Here is a 23,257-nt window from a genome sequence, read left to right on the forward strand (position 1 = left end):
GAGGAGGGAGAGAAGAAGAAGAAGAAGAAGAAGAAGAAGAAGAAGAAGAAGAAGAAGAAGAAGAAGAAGAAGAAGAAGAAGAAAGTAAGTTCTGAGGAGGTTGTCATCATTCTGCACGGCAGGGACTGGGCACCAGAACACCCATATTTCATGATGTGGTGGGCACGGTGTCCCAGAACCTGCTTGCTAACTCACCCTTCGTTCCTTTAGAGCGGGTACGCAGCGTTTTATCGTCAGCCTCTGCATCCATCTGTAACAGGAGCACAAGTCCTGAGGTCATTCCCTTGACAGTGACCAAAATGTGAAAACATGTCACTAGAAGTTCTTAAGGTCGTGATGAAAAACAGAGTAGACTTCCATGTTCTTGAATAGCATTCTGACCCTGCAGGGAGAGAACTGTGACTCCCTCACACTCGCTGCGTTTTGGAAATACTCCTATAGATGCTGGGACCACAGGAAACAGGGACAAGAGGGCAGATGTCCTTGTCCATAAGTGTTTGCTAGTGATTCAAACACTGTTGGCATGACAAGGACAGAAAGAAAGGAAAAGGAGTGTCTGATTAACAGCGGTTGCAAAGGAGACAAAACCTCAAATGCCAAACCGAAAGGTTTCAGACTAATTTCCTAAAACTTGATTCCTTTGCATTTCTAGACCTTTTCTGATACATACCACTTGCCAAGTCAGAAAAAAATGATTCCCCATGTAAAAAAGCAACATGGGGGCAACCCCTTGAAATGTCCCTATTTCAAAATGCCATTGGAAATGTTGATTAGCAAAAATGGCATATATTTACTTTAATGATTCCAGAATAAACACTGGTCATAATCATCCCAGTCTATAAGGAAGGTGAAATTTGAGTGTTGGGTGTGGCAGTAAATATCCTAAAACACCACCCCTAAATATTTTAAATATAATCAAATGCATTCTCAAAGGGATGCAAAAATTCTAGGAACCTATTGTTTTTGTCCACATGGAGATAGATTCTGACCTGGGTACATTCATCCATTTCCGTAGACTCCCCTAATAATTTCTTAACTTAATTCACTTTTGCACGTTGGTGGAAGGTTTCTTAAATAGCAAGAAGTTGCTTTGCTGGTTGAAAGTCAGACACGGGCAGAAGGTGCTGTGTGTGGCTCCCACCCCTAAATCCTGTCAGGAGCGTGGAAGCCTGTGACTGCGATGGTAATGGGAGACACATCTCTGCTCTCCGAGGCTGAGTTGTGATTGAAGGCACTGACCTGCCATAGACTTATAATAGGGGAGCAGGTGTGGCAATGATGGACTTTAATTTCCTTTAATAAACCTTTTATGTGCCACACTTTTACTGCCATTTGACGCTCTCCAAGGTCCTGCACATAATAGGTTCATTACTTTTGATTACTATAGTCTATTGAGACAAACAACTCCAGAACACACTATATATTATGTTCAGTTAAACCAATATAGACTATTTATCCATTGTGCATTTTTTCACCTGCAACACTACAGACAAAATTAACAGCAGCTCTCGTCAGCTAAAACTATTAAAACCACCAGCACTCTTTTGTCATCATTTCATAATAAACACCACACCGATCATTGAACTGCTTTTTTAAATTAGCAAACAAAAAGTGCACACTGCTTTTGCTGAACAGCAGTTGCTTTCGTCTAAATAAAATGGTTCATTGTTATGAATATTTTAAATTACATAATAAGACAAAACAACAATAAAACAAAGGTGGGGTTTTTTTCTGTAGATTTCCCCCGCCCCCCTCTTAAAAACACATGGATTTATGACAGATGTGACACTGGCTAGGATTTCAATGGCTTGGTTTACTCAGGATGGTGAGCACTGTGTTGTAAAATCCTCCTCCTCTGTGAGTATCTCTGTTGCATATAAAGTGGCTCAACTCATGCAAACTCCCCTCCATGTGCTAAACGAATGACTAGATTAAGAGAGAATGGTAGCATGGGGGTTAAAATGATGAAAACCATCCACTCTTTCTGAAGAAGCTACTCAACTCAGGTCTAATGCTGTTCTGCCACACAGGTGGTATTAGCTCTCCCCAGCCACTGAAAAATTTCCCCAAAAGGCAAGTGAAGGTTGAACTCCATGAGTTTCTTTCCCAAAATGAAGCGACAGACGGCAAAGAGTACCAGTGGACACAAATTAAAGAGTTTCCGAAACCTACTTAAATGTAACCTTCTTTTTAACAGCTTTACGACTAGTTCTATCTATCTAACTATCTATCTATCTATCTATCTATCTATGTGCTTATTTATTTATTTTTTAATCCTCATCTGAGGAGCGAGGATATTTTTCCCGTTGATATTTAGAGAGAGTGGAAGGGAGGGGAGAGCAGGGCAGAGAGGTGAGGGGAGAGAGAGACATCTATTTGTTGCCTCCTACATACACCCCAACCAGGGACAGGGAATGATTCTACAACCCAGGTATGTGCCCTTGACTAAGAATCAAACCCATGACCCTCCAGTGTGCATGCTGATGCTCTAACCACTGAACAACACTGACCACACCAGCCAGTACAAGACTACTTCCATTTGCAATTTGGCTATCCAAGGACCTAACGGTTCTTTCATCAACCCATGCAGCCACCTCCCCATGAAGGTCGTTGGAAGGGATGTGTAAATACGCATGGCCCTCTGCTTGACTGGGCTTAGAATGCAGGTTTATAATTGCATGTTGTGGAGCTACTGTCCTCTTGCTGGTGTAGCATGTATGTCCTATATAAATAGTGTAAAAATGAATACTCATTGACACAACTACGTTTTCAGATTTAACCTGTGGGCCAAGTTGTAGGAACAAAGTGGACCAAGGCCACAATATACAACCTATCTATTTCACCTTCTTTCTCTCCCTCACACCTGAAGAATAATAAAAGTATGAAAATCAGTGTCCAGTCTTGTCTTATAGTTTGTCAGGGAGTAAAAATATCAGAAACCTAAAATGCATGTGCTTTTCCTTTGGGGCTGGGGGTGGAATTTTCTACCATTTATGAGATGGCTCGCTCTCCTCATACATCTCAATCCTACACAATAAAAGCTAATATGCAAATCGACCGAAAAGCAGAACAACCAGTCACTATGATGCACACTGACCACCAGGGGGCAGACACTCAATGCAGGAGCTGCCCCTGATGGTCAGTGCTCTCCCACAGGAGGAGCGCCACTCAGCCAGAAGCCGGGCTCACGGCTGGCGAGTGCAGCAGCGGTGGTAGGGGCCTCTCTCGCCTCTACAGCAGCTCTAGGGACCCCTGAGGGGTCCTGGACTGTGAAAGGGCACAGACTGGGCTGAGGGACCACCCCCCCTCCCAGTGCACGAATGTCATGCACTGGGCCTTTAGTTTGAAAATAAGTCTTTGTTCTCTAAAATCTTGAATATGAGGGGGAAAAAAAGTCCACCAATAAAAGTCCACCAATAAATAAAGACATATTTTAAAAAAATAAAATCTTGAATACAGGAGTAAAAATTTGTAAGTGTTCTTCATTTGAATTATTATCAGGAACTTTAATAAATTGCCAATGAATATCCTTAATTTTTGTAGAATCAAACCTCTTATTCAGTGGGTACCTCATTCAGGGAATGGTTGGTGAAAGGCAGAAAGAGACTTGTACCTCAGTGCATGTATTGAGACCTGGGTGGGTGAGGTGAGGATCATCATCTTCCAAATCCTCTCAGATTTATAGAAGAGATACGTGATTATAGTGTGAATCAGGACACTGCCCTAAATAACATGGGCCGCAACCTTAAAACGACTTTTCCCATTGGGAACATTGTTGTTTTTCATTGGCAAAGGAGACTTGATCATTTTTACTACTTCAGTCCCAAATGGTATTGGCAAGTCTGCAATTAATTTTATAAAATTTAATGAGTCACTTCTCTTTTCAAAACAGAAATGTGATTTTTCTAAAAAGCTGTCCTTCTCTCAGTTTCTTAGGGCCTTTATCTATATCATTCCATGGTTTATAGAGGAACAAGACAAGATATTTTCTGAGATTCCTATGATTCCTCCTGGCTTTACAGGCTACTTCTCAATAGAGTAATAATATTAAAGGTTGGCTTTGCCACTTATTTTTATTGATCTGAAACTACTTTTTAAAAAGTTTATTTAACTTATAAGTGTGGATATGTTTAATATATAATATAATATTCTATAATATAATATTTATATAGGAAGGAGAAAAAAGTGGTTTTTGCTTGGTGTCTGATTCATAATAAAGGCATGAAGAAATCTGTAAGAAGACTTTATTCCCCGGTTCTCTAGGAGTTAATGCAAGGAGAAATGGCAGGAGGGGGAAAAATTATAAAATAAAGAAGGCAAAGAAGCAAAGCTTGGAGGAAGGACATGCAAGAACAAACCGGAAATAAGTAGACAGGCAATGAAGAAGAAAAGTGACCACAAAATAAAGTGTAACTACATAGTTGAATTTGGAAAGTTCTCATTTAACAACCTTATGTACTTGTAAACCTATATACAGGTGCACACAGCCATTTTCTAGTTACTGGTACTTGAGCATCTTTTCTCACTGGTGCTTAGTGCAGTGATGGCGAACCTATGACACGCGTGTCAGAGGTGACACGCGAACTCATTTTTTTGGTTGATTTTTCTTTGTTAAATGGCACTTAAATATATAAAATAAATATCAAAAATATACATCTTGGTTTTACTATGGTTGCAAAGATCAAAACATGTCTCTATGTGTCACGGCACCAGAGTTAAGTTAGGGTTTTTCAAAATGCTGACACGCCGAGCTCAAAAGGTTCGCCACCACTGGCCTAGTGCTTACATCAGGGACAATCACCTGATCTGTCCACAGCACCCCAGTGCCCAGATCTGGTACCTTCTTTTGTGCTGATGAGGGAGCCCTGAAATTACCATTTTGTGGGATAAAGGGGCTCAAGAAGCAGGACACATAATTCATAAACTCAATTTTGCTCTTATTCACACAAGTAAATTACTGGTATGTGAGTAGATTTAGTTTGATTTTATTTTTCACTTATAATCCTATTTTAACCTAAGGGTAAAAAATATTCAAGTATATATATTTTTTAATTTTCTGCTTCTCCAATTTATTTATTTACTTTCTTTCAATTTTATGCTGCTTTTGTTTTAGGCGTACAGCATAGTGGTTAGACAATCATATACTTTCCATCGTGTCCCCTCGATATCTCCAGGACCCCAACTGGCACCCTATATAGTTATCACAGAATTATTTCGTATATTTCCCATGCTTTACTTACTTCTTAAAAACTATATAAAACAAATCTTTTGGTCATGTTTAAGTTTTATGTCTCCTTCAACAGAACTCTAGACACAGACATCCTCACTGCTCATTTATCAGTAGTCTTGTGTTTCTTAATCCTATATAATGAAAGCCTAATATGCTAAGTGTCCGACCATTTGACCGTTCGACCAGTCGCTATGTGCGTGCTGACCACCAGGGGCAGACTCTCCGACCAGTAGGTTAGCTTGCTGCTGGGGTCCGGCCGATCAGTACTGGGCAAGATGGGCCGGACACGCCCTGGAGCCCTCCTACAGTCCCTCCTTGGCCCCGATCGTGCACTGGTGGGGTCCCTTGGCCTGGACTATGCCCTCTTGCAATTCGGGATCCCTCAGGGGATGTTGGAGAGCCGGTTTCGGCCTGATCCCCACAGGCCAGGCCAAGGGACCCCACCAGTGCATGAATCTGTGCACCAGGCCTCCAGTCTTAATATAAAAAGCCATGGTGATCATAAGGTTTTAAGGACACTTTCTCAACATCCTTATATAGTTCATCATAATACTGTCTAGGTATATATAGTCTTATGCAGGAAGCTACTTCACATTTGAAAAATCCTTCACATACATTCAACCTGTAATCATTTCCATGTTTAACCAGATTGTATTGTGTTCCTCTCCTGGTGTATTTGAACTGATGACGTAGTTTTGTATGTTGTGTCACATTCATCTGTGTGATGTCCTCTCAGCCCAGGAGCTCTCATTGCAGTGGGGAGAGGAAGTGCCAGGGTCCTCTCTATGAGGAGCCCTTAACCCTTTTAACTACCTTTAGAAGGATCAATTTTTTTAAATGACAAAGAGAGACTCAGGAAGTCGGAAAAGACTAAACTCCGCCCCCCCCCCCCCAAAAAAAAAAATGAAACAACTAGATGATGCCAGTACCTTGGAATAAAACGTGGCGAGGCTGAAGAACAAGGAACCCTACAGTGAGCACCCTTTCTTTGGATAATTCTGCCACTGTTTTGTTTGAACACAGCTTTGGATCAGCCCAAAATGGCAGGGAAAGATGTTTGTTTCCCTGATACACAGGACAACATGGAAGGAAATAAGTTGTGATTCTAAAGGAATAGTTGACTTACCAAGAGGAACCCTAAGACAAAATGTTCAAGGATATTTTTCTCTGTTTGTACCCTCTGCTTACTTTTCTGGGTGTTTTTTTTTTCATACATTTATTAATAGGAAGAGCAATTCAGAAAATAAATATTCAAGAGTCTAACCTAATAAAACAGGGTTTTTATATCATTTGTGACAACACATATATATATAATCTTTTAAATCGTTTCTGAATTCTTTATCCTAAATAAAATATTTTCTGAATCTTTTGTTCAGGGCACACTGACCCTGATTTCAACTCTCTGTTCCTATCTGTCTCTTCTTGCTCTGTCTGACTCTGTAGAAAGCCAAGGAATTGCATAATGTCTACCCTTCACATGTATGACACCTCTCCTTGTCTCCACGAACCCCTCTTATGCCCAACAAGCACCATACTGAAAGGAAGGAGCAGGTCTGGTCTGCTCCCAGATTCAGCACGGTTCTCTGGGAATAGCTCTTCGCCAGGGCCAGTGCATGCACATTTCCCAGAGACAAGGTGATTTTCTAGAACCACTTGGACATGCACTGCACTGAAGAAACCTTAAACCTGAGACCAGCTGGTGGGCATTCTAAGGAGGCTGATCTATTTTGAGTCTCACTTCTCGTTTCTGAGTCGTCACTGCTGTTGTGGACTTCATCCTGCAACTTTGCACAACTGGCAAAGCTGAACATAAACCAAAGCCATATGTTTGTGTCCTTTTGCCAAACGACTCCAGCAAATAGTCCTATTATTCCCTTAGGTAGCCAACATGTGCCAAGGTTTTCTATTAGTTGCTGTAGTGGCCTCTGAGTCACAGCTTTGTAACATAAGGGGGTAATTGCGGGCTTTATGTTTTAGGAGTCATTTTTTTTTTTGGTGTATTTTTTTAGTGGGCCCTATTTAAAAAGAACTCAGAGTTAGTAACACCTTAAAAGGGCCTTGATTTTTTTCTTATTGATATTTTGTGATGCATGTGTTGCAAAATAGGTAAATGCTAGCAAACAAGTTCCTTCATATATGGATAAATTATTTTAAATAGATTTTTCTCCCAAGGACAACCCAATTCCTTACTTTTCAGTGTTTGTAGGAATTAACTCTACACATCATATAGTGTTTAAAACATGATTTTAAAAAATATATCACTTATTTACTTTTAATCCTTAAGTACTAATTTTCTAATAAAAATGAATTTAAATTGAATTTTTAGAACTTTGTTTTAACACTGAACCTTTCTTTAAGGGCAAATCTGTGGACAAATAACACATCCCAATCAATATGTAAAAGGTTTTTATTAGGCTCAGAGGACTTCTTCACCTGCTTGATGTTTTTCAATATCAAAGTGACCATGTTTCTGACAAAAATCACACTTCTAAATTCAGCACTAAGAAAAAAAAAATTTCAAAGCAAATTCACAGAGATAAAGCACTGCTATACAGGAAAGCCTTTATATACATGCTTTGATTGGATTCGTTTTCTTTCACTAGATGATACTTTTTCATAAAAATGTTGCCTTACCTCTCTGTTTCTCCAGGTAACTTGTAAGCCAACTTGGTTTGTCCTGCTTCGTTCAAGTGACCAAATGTCTCTGCCCGCTTCAGTGAGAAATCCTAAAATTCATTCTATTAAGACGAAAGAAGGGAAGTCTATCAGGTAGGGCAAGTTAAATAGATCAATAATAAACACTGAAGTGAACAATGAATGATGTGTTGACACTTTTACTTATCATTCAGTTGGACTATACCAGTAGTCGGCAAACTCAATAGTCAACAGAGCCAAATATCAACAGTACAACGATTGAAATTTCTTTTGGGAACCAAATTTTTTAAACTTAAACTATATAGGTAGGTACATTGTTATTAACTTAATTAGGGTACTCCTAAGGCTTAGGAAGAGCCACACTCAAGGGGCCAAAGAGCCACAGTTTGCCGACCACTGGCCTATACTATAAAAAATGTATACTATATATCAGTGTAAAAACATGTTTACTTTTTCAAAGGTAAGCCAAATTCCTTTTTCGTCTTTATTACCAAACTATATATAAATTATGTCTTCAATTTACCAGGGAAAGTGGGTAAGAAAGAGTCTCCGTTAGCACTGTTATTTTACTTCTAACCACCAAAAGAGAGCGTTCAGACAAGCTTTGGGGTGTGCTACACTCAAGTCACAGAAGACAGATGGAAATGCAGCCTGCTGGTATCCAGGGCTCTCTTGGACGAGGCTGTCATAAAACGCGACTAATTCTTCTTGCCACTGTGTTAACCCGTTTTCCAGGAAGCAACTTGCCCTTGGTTTACTTTGCATTCAGACAGAACGCACGGAGCTGTATCACTTCTACTTGGTCTCGGGGACAAGAACAGAATCTGTCTGCAGACACACCGTGTGGCCCTTGAGAGAAAACTCTGAAATTCAGGGCAGTACCCTCAGCATGTGAGCGGGGCTGTTCATACAAACATCACGTATATCACCCAGACCTAACACGTTTTCTCTCTGGCAGTTCTGGGATTGTAAAGCACACACCACAAACCTTCCTCGCCGATTTCTCTCGTCTCGTCCTGTGTTTTACCCTTCGCAGTGGATTGAAGTGACCGGCTTCTGAACCATAGATTTCTCGGTGACTTGCAAGGTTTGACCACACATGAAGCAGATGCTTCTTCAACTCCAGTCAGCAACTGTGGCTCCTGGGAGAAGAGGGATGAAACTCTCTCAAGTGCTAGAGTAGACCACTGCCAGGATGAAAGAATTGAAAAGTCGCCTGGGAGTTGGGGAATTCTTAGTTTGTGGTCGATGGCAGCCAAAAATACATAAAAAGACCTTCTCTGCAAATGCGTTTGGCTTACTCTGCTTCGCCCTCGGTTCAGAAGGAGTTCTGAAGCTTCCCACCTGCCCATTCCCCTTTGTCTGCCAGACTCGAACCTAAAACAAAAGATCCTGGAAAACAGTCACAAAGCTCCTTCTAAATCCTGAAAGTAATGGCTTTCTGTCTAATGCCCTATCGTGGTATGTATTTATTAGCAATACATTTTCCATTTATTTTCTCAAAGATTGCCAATAAAGAACGGAATCGCATAAGGGAGTAGCTGTAAACCCTCCGAGTTCCCTAATGTCAAAGTCATTAGCATCCGAATAAGCACACAGCAGCATATCATCTGCACAATTGCCATTTTTTTTACTACTTTTAATAGCGTTTCTCAGAGGGCTCATTTTCAACTTTCTTCAGTGGTTAGTTGGTTCCCAGGGGAAAAGCAGCTTCCTGATGCTTGCGGCTTCCACCCAACAAGCCGGCCGTTTGCTGTCAGACGCACCAGGCCTCTGCCCTAACCCCATCTGCTGTCTCTCCCCTCCCCGGGGACGAGAGTGAAGGCTGCACAGCTGAGATCGACTTGGAGAAGTGGGCAGAGGGCTGGGACAAAATGCGACTTTAGAAACGTGATCTGACACACACAGGCTCGAAAGGCCCAAGCACACAAAATACATATGGAAAGTGCAAGCCCTTCAGAGGCTCCTCATTCCCTGTGTCCATCAACACTAACGCCACCCACCCTCTTACCTGATGCCGCTGAAATCGGTTCCCTCCATCCCCTGCATGCGCCCTGTTATTATAATACTTTAAAGGCAATCCCTTTAAAGCCCCATTTTTATTAATTGCCAACTTTAATCTCCTCTGCTCATCTTAAACCATTTTATAACACCTAAGGTCTTACTAAAATATTTATGGAAAATACTCATTTTGGAAGGCAGTTAACCTGGTCAAGACTTGGGATCTTGACCAAGCTCCCACACCAGGCAGCAGAGTTAGTTCTAGCTACACATTGAAGCTCGTATTTTTATAAAACAGCAATCGTAAGAGATAAAACTGCATGGCAACTAAGGTGTTGGTAATCTAATGGGCTACAAAATCTCTACATGTGCACTCTAATTAAGGCATGTCTCTACAGCCCTGGGCAGTGTTTCTCAGTGGTTAGAGCCGAAGGATCTCAGGTTTGACTCCCCGTCAAGGGCACGTACCTGAGTTGCAGGTTTGATCCCTAGCCCTGGTCAGAGTTGGGTGCAGGAGGCAACCAATCCATGCGTCTCTCACACATCAATGTTTCTCTCTCTCCCCCTCCCCTCTATCTCTCTCTTCCTCCCTCCCTCCCTTCAACTCGCTCTAAAAATTAATAGAAAAAAATATCCTCAGGAGGATTAACAAAACAAAGGCATGGCTTTTCTTGTTTAATGGAGTCATCACAAAGTACTCCATTTGTGGGCTTTACTATATGCCAATAATTAGGGACTCAGTTCTTCACAGCTGCTTCCTGGGTGAGTCCCTGCTTCTGAAAAAGCTTTTTAAACCTATGATACCATGTAATGAATCTGCTGTGTTGCTAAAAGAAAAAAAAAAGGCATATCAGATGATATTTGATTGGGGGGCGGTGAATGACCTAAAGTGAGATGATGTATATGTCAGTTGTATCCTTAAAGCAGAGAATCATAGATTTACCTGTCTTTCCAAACAAAACAAAACAAAACAAAACAAAAAGCAGGAAAAAAAATACTGCAACATTTTTTAAAAAATCCTCCAACTAGACTCAAAGTAAAAAATTGGATGCGAAGACAAATAAATGTAATGTGAAATGCATGTAGCACTTGCAGCCCTGAAACATAACTAAGATGAGCTCACCACAACCGCCCACTCGTTCCTGGGATTTGCTGGTCTATTTCAGTCTGGTTGCAAAGGCACAGCAGGGTCCCCTCAGAAATTTGGAAAGTGAATACAAGCGCCAAAGACCACGCCCGGCCAGAATTAGTGTCTTAAGAAGTAAAATAAAAGCAGAAGCATGCCAGCATGTTTACCTTCGCATGGCCACCGCCGGAGGCCCCGCCTCCACAACTTATAATAGTTCCAGTCTCTTAATCACTCTTCCAACCTTAACATCTCCACCAATTGTTCACTATTTGGAATGATGGAGGGCCGGGGGGGGGGGGGGGGGGGGGTTCTCCTCACGTGTTTATTTTTGTGAATGGCAAAGCAAGTCCTTTGCAGCTCTAAGTGTCCAGGTTTATTTTTATATTTATCAATATGATATTTTAAGTTAGAGTTCAACTTCGTATAAACTTTAATGATATCTTTGCCCGGACAATCAAATTCTTCGGTTTTCCATTTCCCATTTTGCTGTATTAAATTTCCCATGAACATGTAAGCCCCTTACTTCAGAGTTTCTGATCAATGAGCTGTAGAATTGTGTGTTTTTCCCCCATGATAGCAAGAGACATTTAGAAATTGATTCATAAAAATTCTGTAAACCTGTTGCCACTTTATGCTTATGCCTCACAGATGATGTTGTTCTACTTAGCTCTCCAGGTCGGTATTCGGCATATGCTGCATTGGCTGGAGCTGATGAAGAGAAGTGGTGAGTTTCATGTAAGTTGCTTTAGGCAAAGAAAAACACTGTGGCCCTAGCTGGTTTTGCTCAGTGGATAGAGCATTGGCCTTTGGACTGAGGGTCCGGGGTTCGATTCGGTCAAGGGCACATGCCTGGAGTTGTGGGCTCAATCCCCAGTAGGGGGCGTGCAGGAGGCAGCCGATCAATGATTCTCTCTCATCATTGATGTTTCTCTCTCTCTCCCTCTCCCTTCCTCTCTGAAATCAAAAAGGAAAGAAAGGAGAGAGGAGAGGGAAGGAGAGAGGAGGGGAGGAGAGAGAGGGGAAGAGAAGGGAGAGGGGAGAAAGGGGGAGGGGAGGGGAGAACACTGAGATGGGCCACAAGCTTTCCTTTTACCATCAGCCCATCATCAGGCCCCTGATCCCAGTAGGAGCAGAAAAAGAGCTTCCTCGGCATGAGCTGCTCTGCAGGAGAACTGCTGGCATTGTAGGGTGAGCCAGTGGTACCCCTTACTCTCAGGGAGGGTGTTTGGGTTTTAAATCATTACATAGTCAACCGGATTAAGTCTTTGATATTAGCAATCAGGTTGCTTTTCACCATCCATTGTGAACATTTTTTGGCTTCCCCAAGTGGCCACTGAAGTTCAAATGTAAATAAAACTTCTTGTTATTCAGTATAGTTTGTCCTCTGAAAAGAACAAAAACTAGAATTGATCCATGAACAAAATTTCCAAGGGTGGATTTCATTGGTTTTCACTGGTTTGCCCAGGTTTATGAAATTCTCTGCCCTGCAGTCTTTTTTCAAGGAATTCTAAGCACAAGGGGTGCTAAGGCAACTCTGCTCTCCCAGGAAAACGCAATTTTTGTTTTGCAAATTGCGGAAGTCATACGGAGCACCGGAGCATCAAAACAACTCCCGTTCCACCGCACTGTCTATGAAGTAATTGTCCTTGTCCTAGCAGGCATTAGAGTATTTGTATTTGTCCTTCCAGCACCTGTAAAACGAGAACACAGGCCTCTTCTCCCTAAACTCGCAAGCAACACCAATAACTTGTGCAAGACCTGTATTTCTCAGGGCAAGAGGATTTGACTTTCACCTGATTTAAGTAACAAAACAGCCTCAAAGATACCTCAAGCCTTGCTGCGATTAACATAACTGCATTTAGATGCCATTCATGACTGATAATTCCAACACCTTGTGGGGGGAAAAGTTGCATGCTGTAAACATTATAAACATATTCAAATAAGCTTAGCACAATCTGCCATGCTTATTTCTGCCTAGATCATGGACCAGTGAAATGGTTAATGCAAATGGATTTATAATTTGCTTTGGGGGGCCAGTTTCTTCTCCTTATTTATTAGCCCAGCTGATGGGGCAGATTTGATGAGGCACTTCTGGAATAATTGAGTCATCACACAAAGAAGGCTGCTAGCATTCAGAGTGGTTTTATCAGCAGCAAGCAGGCCTGATTACTGACAATTACACTCTGATCCGGTGATGGAGGAGAAAGAGCCAACGAGTGGGAAATGTCCGTGTTTCTATCCAGGAATAATTTCTACATTCATTTTACATGCTAAGTGTTTCCTATCTCTGCATAATAAACTGTAAACAGGAATAGATGGCACAATGTCCCTTAATATTTCCTGGTAATGAAGACACAAATGTACAGTGAGTGCTGATAAATATAGATGAAACATAAGCTATTCTCCTAGTCTGCATTGTTACCTTTAAAACAAATGCATTTTTGTGGTAAAAGCATAATCATAGCTAATGCAAAAAAATGACAGAAGATTGAAACTGTCCTTGTCACTACACAGGAACTTTGTAAAAGTCCTGTTAATCACTGCTGCCTTCAAGGCTGGGGCGCGAAGGTGAGGTGCAGGGAACCACATCCGTTTGTTTCTCCACCGTCAACTGGGAAGAGCTCCTTGGATTAGACTCAGGGAGAAGCAAGGCTGCAAGTGACCTCCACCAGCACTCAGAGAGCGTGTCGCCACCCCACCCCGGGGAAGATCCAAGCTGGCACAAGGAGGCACCTCCACCAGCCATGGATGTCCACTTCCCTTCCCGCGGGACTTTCAACACAATGGTGACCAAGAGCAATGAAGTCACACCTGAGGCTGCTTGGTTCGCCATGGAGCGCGAGGCACCGCTGTCTTTGTGCAGCACTCTTTACTGCTTGTTTCTGACGAGGTTTGTTAACGAAACACTGAGCAAAAATGCATCTCACGGAGATGATCTTATTAAACTGGCTTTCCTTCTGCCCCAGAATCTAGCTTGAAACGCCCAGAGGAAAGACTGCTCAGATTTCTTAAGGTGCCGCTATAGATTTCAGTGGGAGAAAAACTTTCATTTCCGGTAATATCAAGAGTTCCTTCTTCTAAAAAGCCAACCAGGTGTGGAGCTGTATACATAATGAACCTGCTTGGTTCTGTTTGTTTAAATTCTTTCCCTAAAGCCCCTTCCTGGCTTCCAAAGAAATAAAAGTTATCCTATGTTCTTTATGGTAACTATGGATACTCTGTTCTATTAAACTAAGCACTTAACTTCCAGGCTTTTGTTGCCATTAAATGTGCTATTTTGAGTAAATCTATACTACACATGTGTATAATGTCAAAACATTTTGAATAAAGTTCAAAGAGCACTTGTTGCTTCAAAAATGAGGCTTTTTATTATGTAAAGGGAATTTTCTCTTTTTAAGCTGTTTTGTTATCTAGATTGTTACACAATATGCTTTATAATCTTAAATACTTTCTATTTTCCTTTATCTGTTTTATGAGATATTTTAGAATATTTTTTCAACAAGTCTGCTGTTTTTCCCAAAGCTGTTTGTTTTTTCATTAAGATCAAAAATAATCATAATAAAGTCATTTATCTTCATTATCTGGCTAGGAAATGTGGAATGGGAGAACCTACTGAAATTTACAACGAAAATGGCATGATTCTCAGTTGTTGAGGGCAATGGGCACTGGATTTTCGCAGCATTTTAATCTCACTCCAGTGTTTAACTTAATATGCATTATTTTAATACAAGTACCTTTTTCCGAAAAAAATTTTTACTTATTGGCTCAGTACACATTCATCTAGCATAGGTTGCTCTATGCTGGACAATGGGCATTAAAAGATACATAAACCTCAACTCTTGTCCTCAAGAGTACAGACCAGCAAATTGATGGTTCCAATAAGTGGGAAGTGTGACCACGGAGACAGGCAGAGGGAGAAATGGAAGTGCAGGCTTAGGCCAGACCGGAAAAGCTTCCAGGAAATGATGATTGCTGAAGAATCCCCCCCTGGGGAGATTCAGAGAACTGTAACTAAAATAAATAAACGTCCCCCGAGACCAATCGGAAAGACACAAAGAGTCAACACTGTGCTTGGCTCCGCTGCACAATGTATTAAGCCAGGGAGCTACAGAAGGGTCAAAGAAGAGTAGATGGTAAAATGAAATGTCTACAATTAAATGTTTAGAACTTATCGATTTCATTTGTCACTTTCAAAGAAACTTTCCCCTTCAGAGTCAGAACCACAAAATCTATCTGCTGAAATGTGATTTATCGCTCATGCGGTGGTCCAAGTGACAGTATTTCACAGAAATTCCGTGTCCCAAAAGTGTTGGGCTGGCACCTTCATCTTGATTATTATGCTGGGCCTGATTCTATACCCACTCACGTCCACTTACTTTTCTCTGTGCCCAGTATAAGCTCATGGACGTGAGAGGCTATGACCTGTTGACCTTTTACTTCAACATAATGTTGGAACCAGAGTAGGTGAACTGAATTGAAACAAACAAAAAATAACCCTCCTCAGATGCCTGAGATATTTTATTAATTGTACCTCAGTACAAAACATCCCAGGGACACAGCATCTAGGAGTCTGTGGATTCAGTCTGTTTTACTTCTATGCCAGTCAGAGAGAATTTGCCTTTTTGTCTTCCCTTATGTTGAAGATGTCAGCTCCCAAATGCAAAGAAGAGCAAAGATGACCACTTCATGGTCAGCTTTTACCCAATGTCTACTATTACTTAATTCAAATAAAAAGCACAGTTTATGATTTGATTTGGTTCTTTTGTGAGAATAAAAGCCGAAGGAAAAATCATAATATAGCCTTCTTTTTTCCCAATTGGGCAAGAAAATTATCTAAAAGATCTCCAACTCACTCAACCTGTACCCAGTTCCCAGTTTTTCTATCTCACTTTTCCTACTCGTACTGTGTCAGAATGTCCTGACTATTATGCACTTACATTTTATTTCAAACTAATGACATTTACACTGGAGATAAAGTAAGCACTAATCATGAGGAAAGACAAAAGGAATCTATTATTTTGCTCAAAATAGTAAATGACAGTATTTTCTAACTAACTATAGCTCACCTTGACGAAACGCTTAACAAGAAGCATTTTGTAAGTATTTACATGCACTTTTTCCTTAGTCCGAATGGCCTGCCTGTGGGGAAGGTACTATCGATTTCCCGTATGAGGAGAGGGAACAGAGTGAGCTCACTGCCTTCCCCACTGTCCCCACAGGTGGCTAGATGTTCCAACAAAGCGTGCACTCATTTGCACTTTGGATGATAGGCACTGTGTTCACACAAATGTCACGTGGAGAATTATTTTTGGTGTGGGAAGGGGTAGAGCAAAGCAGCAGACAGAAAACCCAGTGTTGGTGGCAATCACCATGAGCATCTACAAAGCGAACCTTCCAATTCCTCAAGACTCTCAGTCTTGGACTCTCAAGCAACGTTTCTCCTCTTCACTCAAACACTGGGGACTCTTCATAGAATGTATATGGCCAGTGGCAAAATACATCCCATCTATTGGCTGGCTTCTTACTCTTCCATATGAGTTTTCTTTTGCTGTTGTAATACATCTTCACAAACGTAAAGGCTTAAAACAACACTAATATGTTATTGTACAGCTGTGGAAGTCCGAAGTCTGGCACGGTCGCACCAGGTTAAACTTTAAAGTCGGGCTCCAGCTCTTCCGGAGGCCACAGGGGAGAATTCATTTCCTTGCTCATCTGGGCTGCTGGCAACCTCCAGTTCCTTTCTATTCTGGGACCGAGGTCCCTATTTTCTTGCTGGTGGTGCCCTGAGAGCTATTTTTAGGTGCTCGAGGTCTCTGCATTCCTTGATTCATAGCTCCCCGTCTCCATCTTCAATGCCACAATTGGTGAGTTGAGTTCTTCTCAAGTTGGCATCTCTCTGGCCCATTCTTCTGCCTTTTTCTTGAGAACCGTGTGATTAGTTGAGCCTACCTGACTAATCCAGGGTAATCTCTCCAGCTCAATGTTCTTAATTTAATCACACTGCCTGGTGAGGTAACCTATTCACAGGTTTCAGGAATTAAGACATAGACCTTTGGGGGGAGAGGGAGGCATTATTCTGTCTACCACATTCCTTAGCTACATATGTGAATAATGACTGTGTTAAAGTATTGATGCTCCTTATATGAGACATGTGAAGTCATAAATTAAGAGGAACAGAGGTACACACTCCTCAAAAATATAAGAATGTAACTCAAATTACCATGATGATACAAACAGTCATAAGGTCAAAGATTTTTGGTTGTCCCCTAAACACAAGTTCCTTAATGTCTCAAGTTTGTGAAGGGCATTGAAAGTTAGGGATTACTTTTCTTTGGGGGAAAACTTTAGTTTTAAATAGCCTTCACTTACCTTCACTCATAGCCATTGGCTTTGAACTGGAGAGTTTCCATTGCTACTGATGAGAAGCATCATCAGAGGAAAAATGAAAAAAAGAAAAAACTTAATTAAGTGGTAATTAGGTACAGCTTATTGACTATATAAAACAATCCTTTCAAGTAATTTACAAACCGACTATTCATGTATGGGTTGGGGTATACATGAATCTTCAATAGTCAAACAAAATATTCCTTTGAAAGAATTCTCCCCCAATAAGCAAAATAAGTGCCTACCGTTATCAGGAAATGCTTTTTAAATTTGAGCCCTATTGTAGATAAGTACATCTGAGAACCTTTTTCTAGAGACACACCTGAGAGTGGAAGTGAAAATTATCAATGACAGTCTTTTAAAAAAAAAAAAAAAGAATCAGTGGTTTAACACTAATTTCTAATCAGATCCTACAGAAAGGAACAGCCCGCATGGCAGCTGTACTTTTCCCAGGGTTAATTACCTTTCTCTGCTCTCTGCTAATGAGTCAGCTGTTCCTGTCATCGCACACTACACTGGTTCATCTGGAGTTCTAGCTGTGGACAAACACCGAGTGACAGTCCTATTTACATGGGGGGGGGGGGGAGGTGTTGTGCAAAAATTTCAAAAGGACTTTTTTAATCCTTTAATTCTCCTGTGTTTCCAGGCTAAAAACATTTTTGCAAATCAGATCTCACTTGGTCAACTATTCTTTTCCTCCACTGGATTCACCACTAGCAAATGTAAAATGCCAAATGCTGAGGACGAAGCAAACTTCAGCATTGCCTCCACAGAATGCTTTGTTTCACTAATTCCTTAGCATCATAACCATTACCCTGCCTAAGACAGAGCCTGGAAAATCTGCAACTTGCGTCACTGGTTACAAAGACTTTTCTAAAAAGATTAACTACAGAAAATTAAAGTCAGCGGTAGAAAATAATCTCATGTTGAAAAGACACAAAACATATCTTGGATTTATTTGTATAAAAAAATTTCGACTTAGAAACTATGCTTTCACCTAATGTCTAGAATCAGTGGTCAGCAAACTCATTAGTCAACAGAGCCAAATATCAACAGTACAACGATTGAAATTTCTTTTGAGAGCCAAATTTTTGAAACTTAAACTATAGAGGTAGGTCCATTGTTATTAACTTCATTAGGGTAACTCCTAAGGCTTCGGAAGAGCCACACTCAAGGGGCCAAAGAGCCACATGTGGCTCGCGAGACGCAGTTTGCCGACCACGGGTCTAGATCATTGTGTGATATGTATGATCTATATGTGGGATTATGAAATATATATACCATATACATATAGATACATGATTTATTACCCAGGTAATAGCTCTGCTACCCAGATAATGGCTCTACTCTCCATCTCATAATCTAGACAGTGTGCCTTTAAATATTTTTTAATATTGCAGCCAAGAGATTTACACATGTCTTTCCCCCATCTTTTGTTTTAAATTTCAGAGGGAACTAAGACGAATATAAAATCAGTAAAGTATCCATTGAGTTCCACTTTGACAACCTCCAAAATGCCTCTGAATAGAGGACACTCTCACACAGGTGACTTTCCTGCTGTAAACCTTAGATCAGTGGCTCTCCGATCACCTGGATCACCTGGGCATCCTGTTACAATGTAGGTCCTGACTCCGGCACCCTCAGGTCCGACATTGCTCATAAGGGTGTGCCTGCTGCCCCATGGGCCACGCTTTGAATAGCCGTGTCAGAGCAGTGGTTCACAAACTTCTGTTGGCCTCAGAACCACCTAGAGGGCTTGCTAAAGCACAGGTTGCTGACTGGAAGTCTGTGATGAGAACTGAGGAGGTACATTTCTATCAAGTTTTCAGATGATACAGGTGCTGATGGTTTGGGGACTAAACTCTGGGAATGGTTGCCTTCGATATTCACTATTAGATGCATTGAAACAACTCAGGCCCCAAAGGCTAAATGCATCCGCATGAAACAGAAATGCTTCCACTTTATTCTAGAGCTATTTGTCTGTCTGCTTTGTGTTTTAATACTTTATGATAGAAAGGAACAGATAAAAAGTGAATGTTCTGGCCTATCATTGAAGTACATTCTGAGAACCACTTTGTAGTTTACTGAACTTGGTCTTCCCTTCAGATGAACCCACTGATGTCAACAAAGAAATAACAATTATGTACTCCTTCATCACAGGTGCCATTAACAAACGTAAGCCCACAAAGTACAAATCTAGGACTGCACAACATTTAAACGTACCAAAAGCAAATACATTATGAAAATGAATTCATTAAAAATTATATAATGCACACAAATTTCAACGTCAGGCAATGATGCAGAGTTCCTCGAGGCATTCATTATTTTGCCAGCTCCAGGAAATTCTCACATTTTCTAAATGGTGTGTCTTATATGTATACACCATGTGCACATGTCCTTTTCATTGCTGCTGTTTGGAAGAATATTATCCTGGAAACTTCTGGAAGGATGAAAAGCCTTTTAGTCTAATACTAAAGATACATTTGCATTGCTGTTCCTGTAAATACCTCAGTGATAAGCCTCTTTCAAGGGCATTTTGCAATGTAATGCATAGGAATACATACATTAGGAAGAGGAGAGTGCAACCAGTTGGTGATAAGATAAATTACAGAATGAAACCTGGCTGAGTGTGTTTCAGGAAAAACATGGAAGGTGAGTTTCCAAACTAGTTACCCTCTGAGCAGAAATTAGGTGCTTTAGCATTGGGCTGCTCAGACCAGGAAAAATACTTATTGTCCTGGAACCCAAACTTGTTAAACAGGACTGCAGTGATGCTGGAAGAATATGGCTTAATGTAAGAAATATCAGTGAGCACATAGGGAAAATTTTAAAGGGGTAAATGCCACGACTGAATTCCCATGCTCCTTATTTGGTTGTGCTACCCCACTGACATTGATTAACAAAGCTACTTTAAAATCATCCATCTCACCTAAATAGAAGAAGATGAGATGACAGTGTCACAAATAAGGAATTTGATGGTATCTGTGTAACCCACCCTTTCAGTACAGAACAGTATTAATGAATGAACTCATAATTTATTTACTCAAATCTTCACTAAGCACCTATTCTTTTGGAGAAGAGGAGAAACTGTTTACATAAACAAGTGGAGTCCTCAGTGAGTGGAGAGGGGTGTATGGTGTGTGCCACTCTAATAAGTATAGGCATTTCTGTTGTGGAAATCAAAGAGACAATAAAATAAAAATCTATGAGGAGCCCTAGCCAGTTTGGCCTGTGGACTGAAGGGTCCCGGGTTCCATTCCGGTCAAGGGCATGTGCCTCTGGTGCAAAACCAATCAACACATCGATAATGTTTCTCTTTCTCTGTGTCTCTCCCCCTCCCTTCCACTCTCTCTAAAAATCAATGGAAAAACATCCTCGGGTGAGGATTAACACACACACACACACACACACACACACACAGTCTATGAGGAGATGTGGGTGCCCATTTATTTTTTGTTAACTTGGGAGAACGATCTGCTGGGCTCCTTAAAAACTCCCCTTCAGAAGTATGCACATCAGGGTATGTAGTTTGAGTCAAGAACTCATAACCATACACATTTGTTAGCGTGGACTGAGACTTCATGTGAATATGGAGGTCCTGATCTCTCTCCTTGGATGATCGTTAAGAGTTACAATGAGTCAGGCTAAATAAGTGCCTTTGCTCATTTGAACATCTGGTTCTATAGTTGTCTCCTGTGGTTAATCACAGGTCAGTACAGTTCACATCAGGCATTTTGTCCTGTTCTTAACCAATTCCAGTCTATTATTTTTATTGGCTTTCATTGGTCAGTTGGTCTCTCTCTATATAACAATATTATTTTAGCTATAAGCATGACTGAGGGAATCTGACCTCACTTTTCTGTCAGAGGTAACAGAATACATATTTTTTAGCTACATTCAAATTTTCCCCAAAAAGCGTGTGCAAGAAGAAATGCCTTGGGCCCAGCCAGTGCTGCTCAGTGGTTGAGCGTCAACCTATGAACCAGGAGGTCACAGTTCAATTCCTAGTCAGGGCACATGCCCGGGTTGTGGGTTCAACCCCTAGTAGGGGGTGTGGAGGAGGTAGCCGATCAATGATTTTCTCTCATCATTGATGTTTCTTCCTCTCTCTCCCTCTCCCTTCCTCTCTGAAATCAATAAAAATATATTTTTTAAAAAGAAAAAGAAAATGCCTTGGAAGAACTATAGAATCCTTTCTTTCAACGACCTAATTTACACAGTGTTTTCAAAGTGAATAATGAGAGTGCTCATGAAATGAAGATTTTTGCCTGAGTAATCTGGATGGGTTTCCATTTATTTTGTTAAATCCTCTTGTCTCACATCTGAGTTCCATGTTCCCATAGGAAGCTACACCCTATGGAATAGCACCTGGCCCCCATCATGAACTGTTAACATGTTCATCATCTGCTTTGGATTGAAAGTTCCTGCAGGACAAGGAAAATCTCCTCTTTGCTTCCCTTTCCTAGACAAGGTACTCAATGGGAGTGTTGGCTATTTGAGTATCTGTTGACTATTTTAAAAAATAAGATATATGATGAGTCTACTGCCTCTGTGATAATAAATTTTAAGAAAACAATGCATCAAATATTTAGAAATAAAACATAGAAATGTGTATAGCATATAGCAAAAAGTTATATGGGTGACAATATGCAGTTTAGATTATCGTATAAATATAATAACTGTAATGCTTAAAGTAGATTATTATATTATTGATTTCATATCAGAAAACTAATAAAGTAGAAAATAATCCTATGAATAGTTACTCGTAAATTGAGACTCATTTAAAAATTTTTTAAAATGTACAAAAAGCACATGTGATACTGCTATGCTCTTAATACATCTAACTATTGACTTTAATGCAAAGGGGAGAGGGTATTAAAATTTAAGGACTATCACAGCCAGTTCAATCATATGTTCAAATTAGAAGAGTGACTGGTATGTTACAAAAGCCTAGAGAAACTAAATTGGGAAGTTTTTTAAAAACCAGGAAATAAAATAAAAAGATAATAGAATAACATAACATTATTTATCATGAAAGTATAAATGAATGTGCTAAGAGACTTATTGACCTCAAATTAGACCTTGGTGGTGAAGAATAGAAAGTAGTAGGCAATGCCTTAGGTGTCTAAAGGAGGGAAAAGGCAAAAACAAACAAAATCAGGTGAGGCTTTCAGCAATAGCTGCCATTAATTGTGCATGACTTCCAGGATTTTTATGGTTTCGAATCTAACATTTAAGTCTTTGATCCATTTTGAGTTCATTCTTGTGTGTGTTGTAAGAAAGTGGTCTAGTTTGTTTTGTGTGTGTGTGTGTGTGTGTGTGCTTGTTGTTGTTGTTTTGCTTATATCTGTCCAATTTTCCCAACACACTTTATTGAATACTAGAAGCCTGGTACATGAAATTTGCGCATGGGGGTGGGGGGGTGGCTCCCCTCAACCAAGCCTGCACCCTCTCCAATCTGGGACCCCTCGGGGAATGTCTGACTGCCAGTTTAGGCCCGAGCCCCGGGATTGGGCCTAAACCGGCAGTCAGGCCTAAACCAGCAGTCAGACATCCCTCTCATGATCCTGGAATGCTAGCTCCTAATCACTCACCTGCCTGCCTGCCTGGTCACCCCTAACTGCCCCCTCCCTGCCAGACTGGTCACTCCTAACTGACCCCCGCCGGCCTGGTCACCCCTTACTGCCCCCCCTGCCAGCCTGGTCGCCCCCAACTGCCCCCCTCTGCCAGCCTGGTCGCCCCCAACTGCCCCCCTCTGCCAGCCTGGTCACCCCACACAGCCTGCTTGTTCAGTCATTTGGTCATCCCTCACTAACCCCCCTGCTGGCCTGGTGAGAGGCATCCATCTTTGTGAGGGC

General features: G+C 41.0%; 1 protein-coding gene across 2 annotated transcripts in view; it reads right to left on the reverse strand.

The window, feature by feature from the left end:
* ST18 (ST18 C2H2C-type zinc finger transcription factor) overlaps positions 1-23,257 on the reverse strand; it is a 226,966-nt gene that overhangs the window by 81,123 nt on the left and 122,586 nt on the right. Inside the window, exons 3-5 of one of the 2 annotated variants that reach the window (XM_081111232.1) lie at positions 17,385-17,427; positions 7,865-7,968; positions 196-382 (exon numbers count right to left, since the gene is read on the reverse strand). In XM_081111232.1, coding sequence (XP_080967358.1) covers positions 196-280 — 85 coding nt within the window. In that variant the 5' untranslated portion in view covers positions 281-382; positions 7,865-7,968; positions 17,385-17,427. Of the gene's footprint in view, positions 1-195; positions 383-7,864; positions 7,969-8,873; positions 9,028-17,384; positions 17,428-23,257 lie in introns of those variants that run through there. The other variant, XM_081111231.1, reaches the window with a different exon arrangement.

This window comes from Myotis nattereri, assembly GCF_964212035.1.
Source record: "Myotis nattereri genome assembly, chromosome: 17".
Taxonomy (NCBI): domain Eukaryota; kingdom Metazoa; phylum Chordata; class Mammalia; order Chiroptera; family Vespertilionidae; genus Myotis; species Myotis nattereri.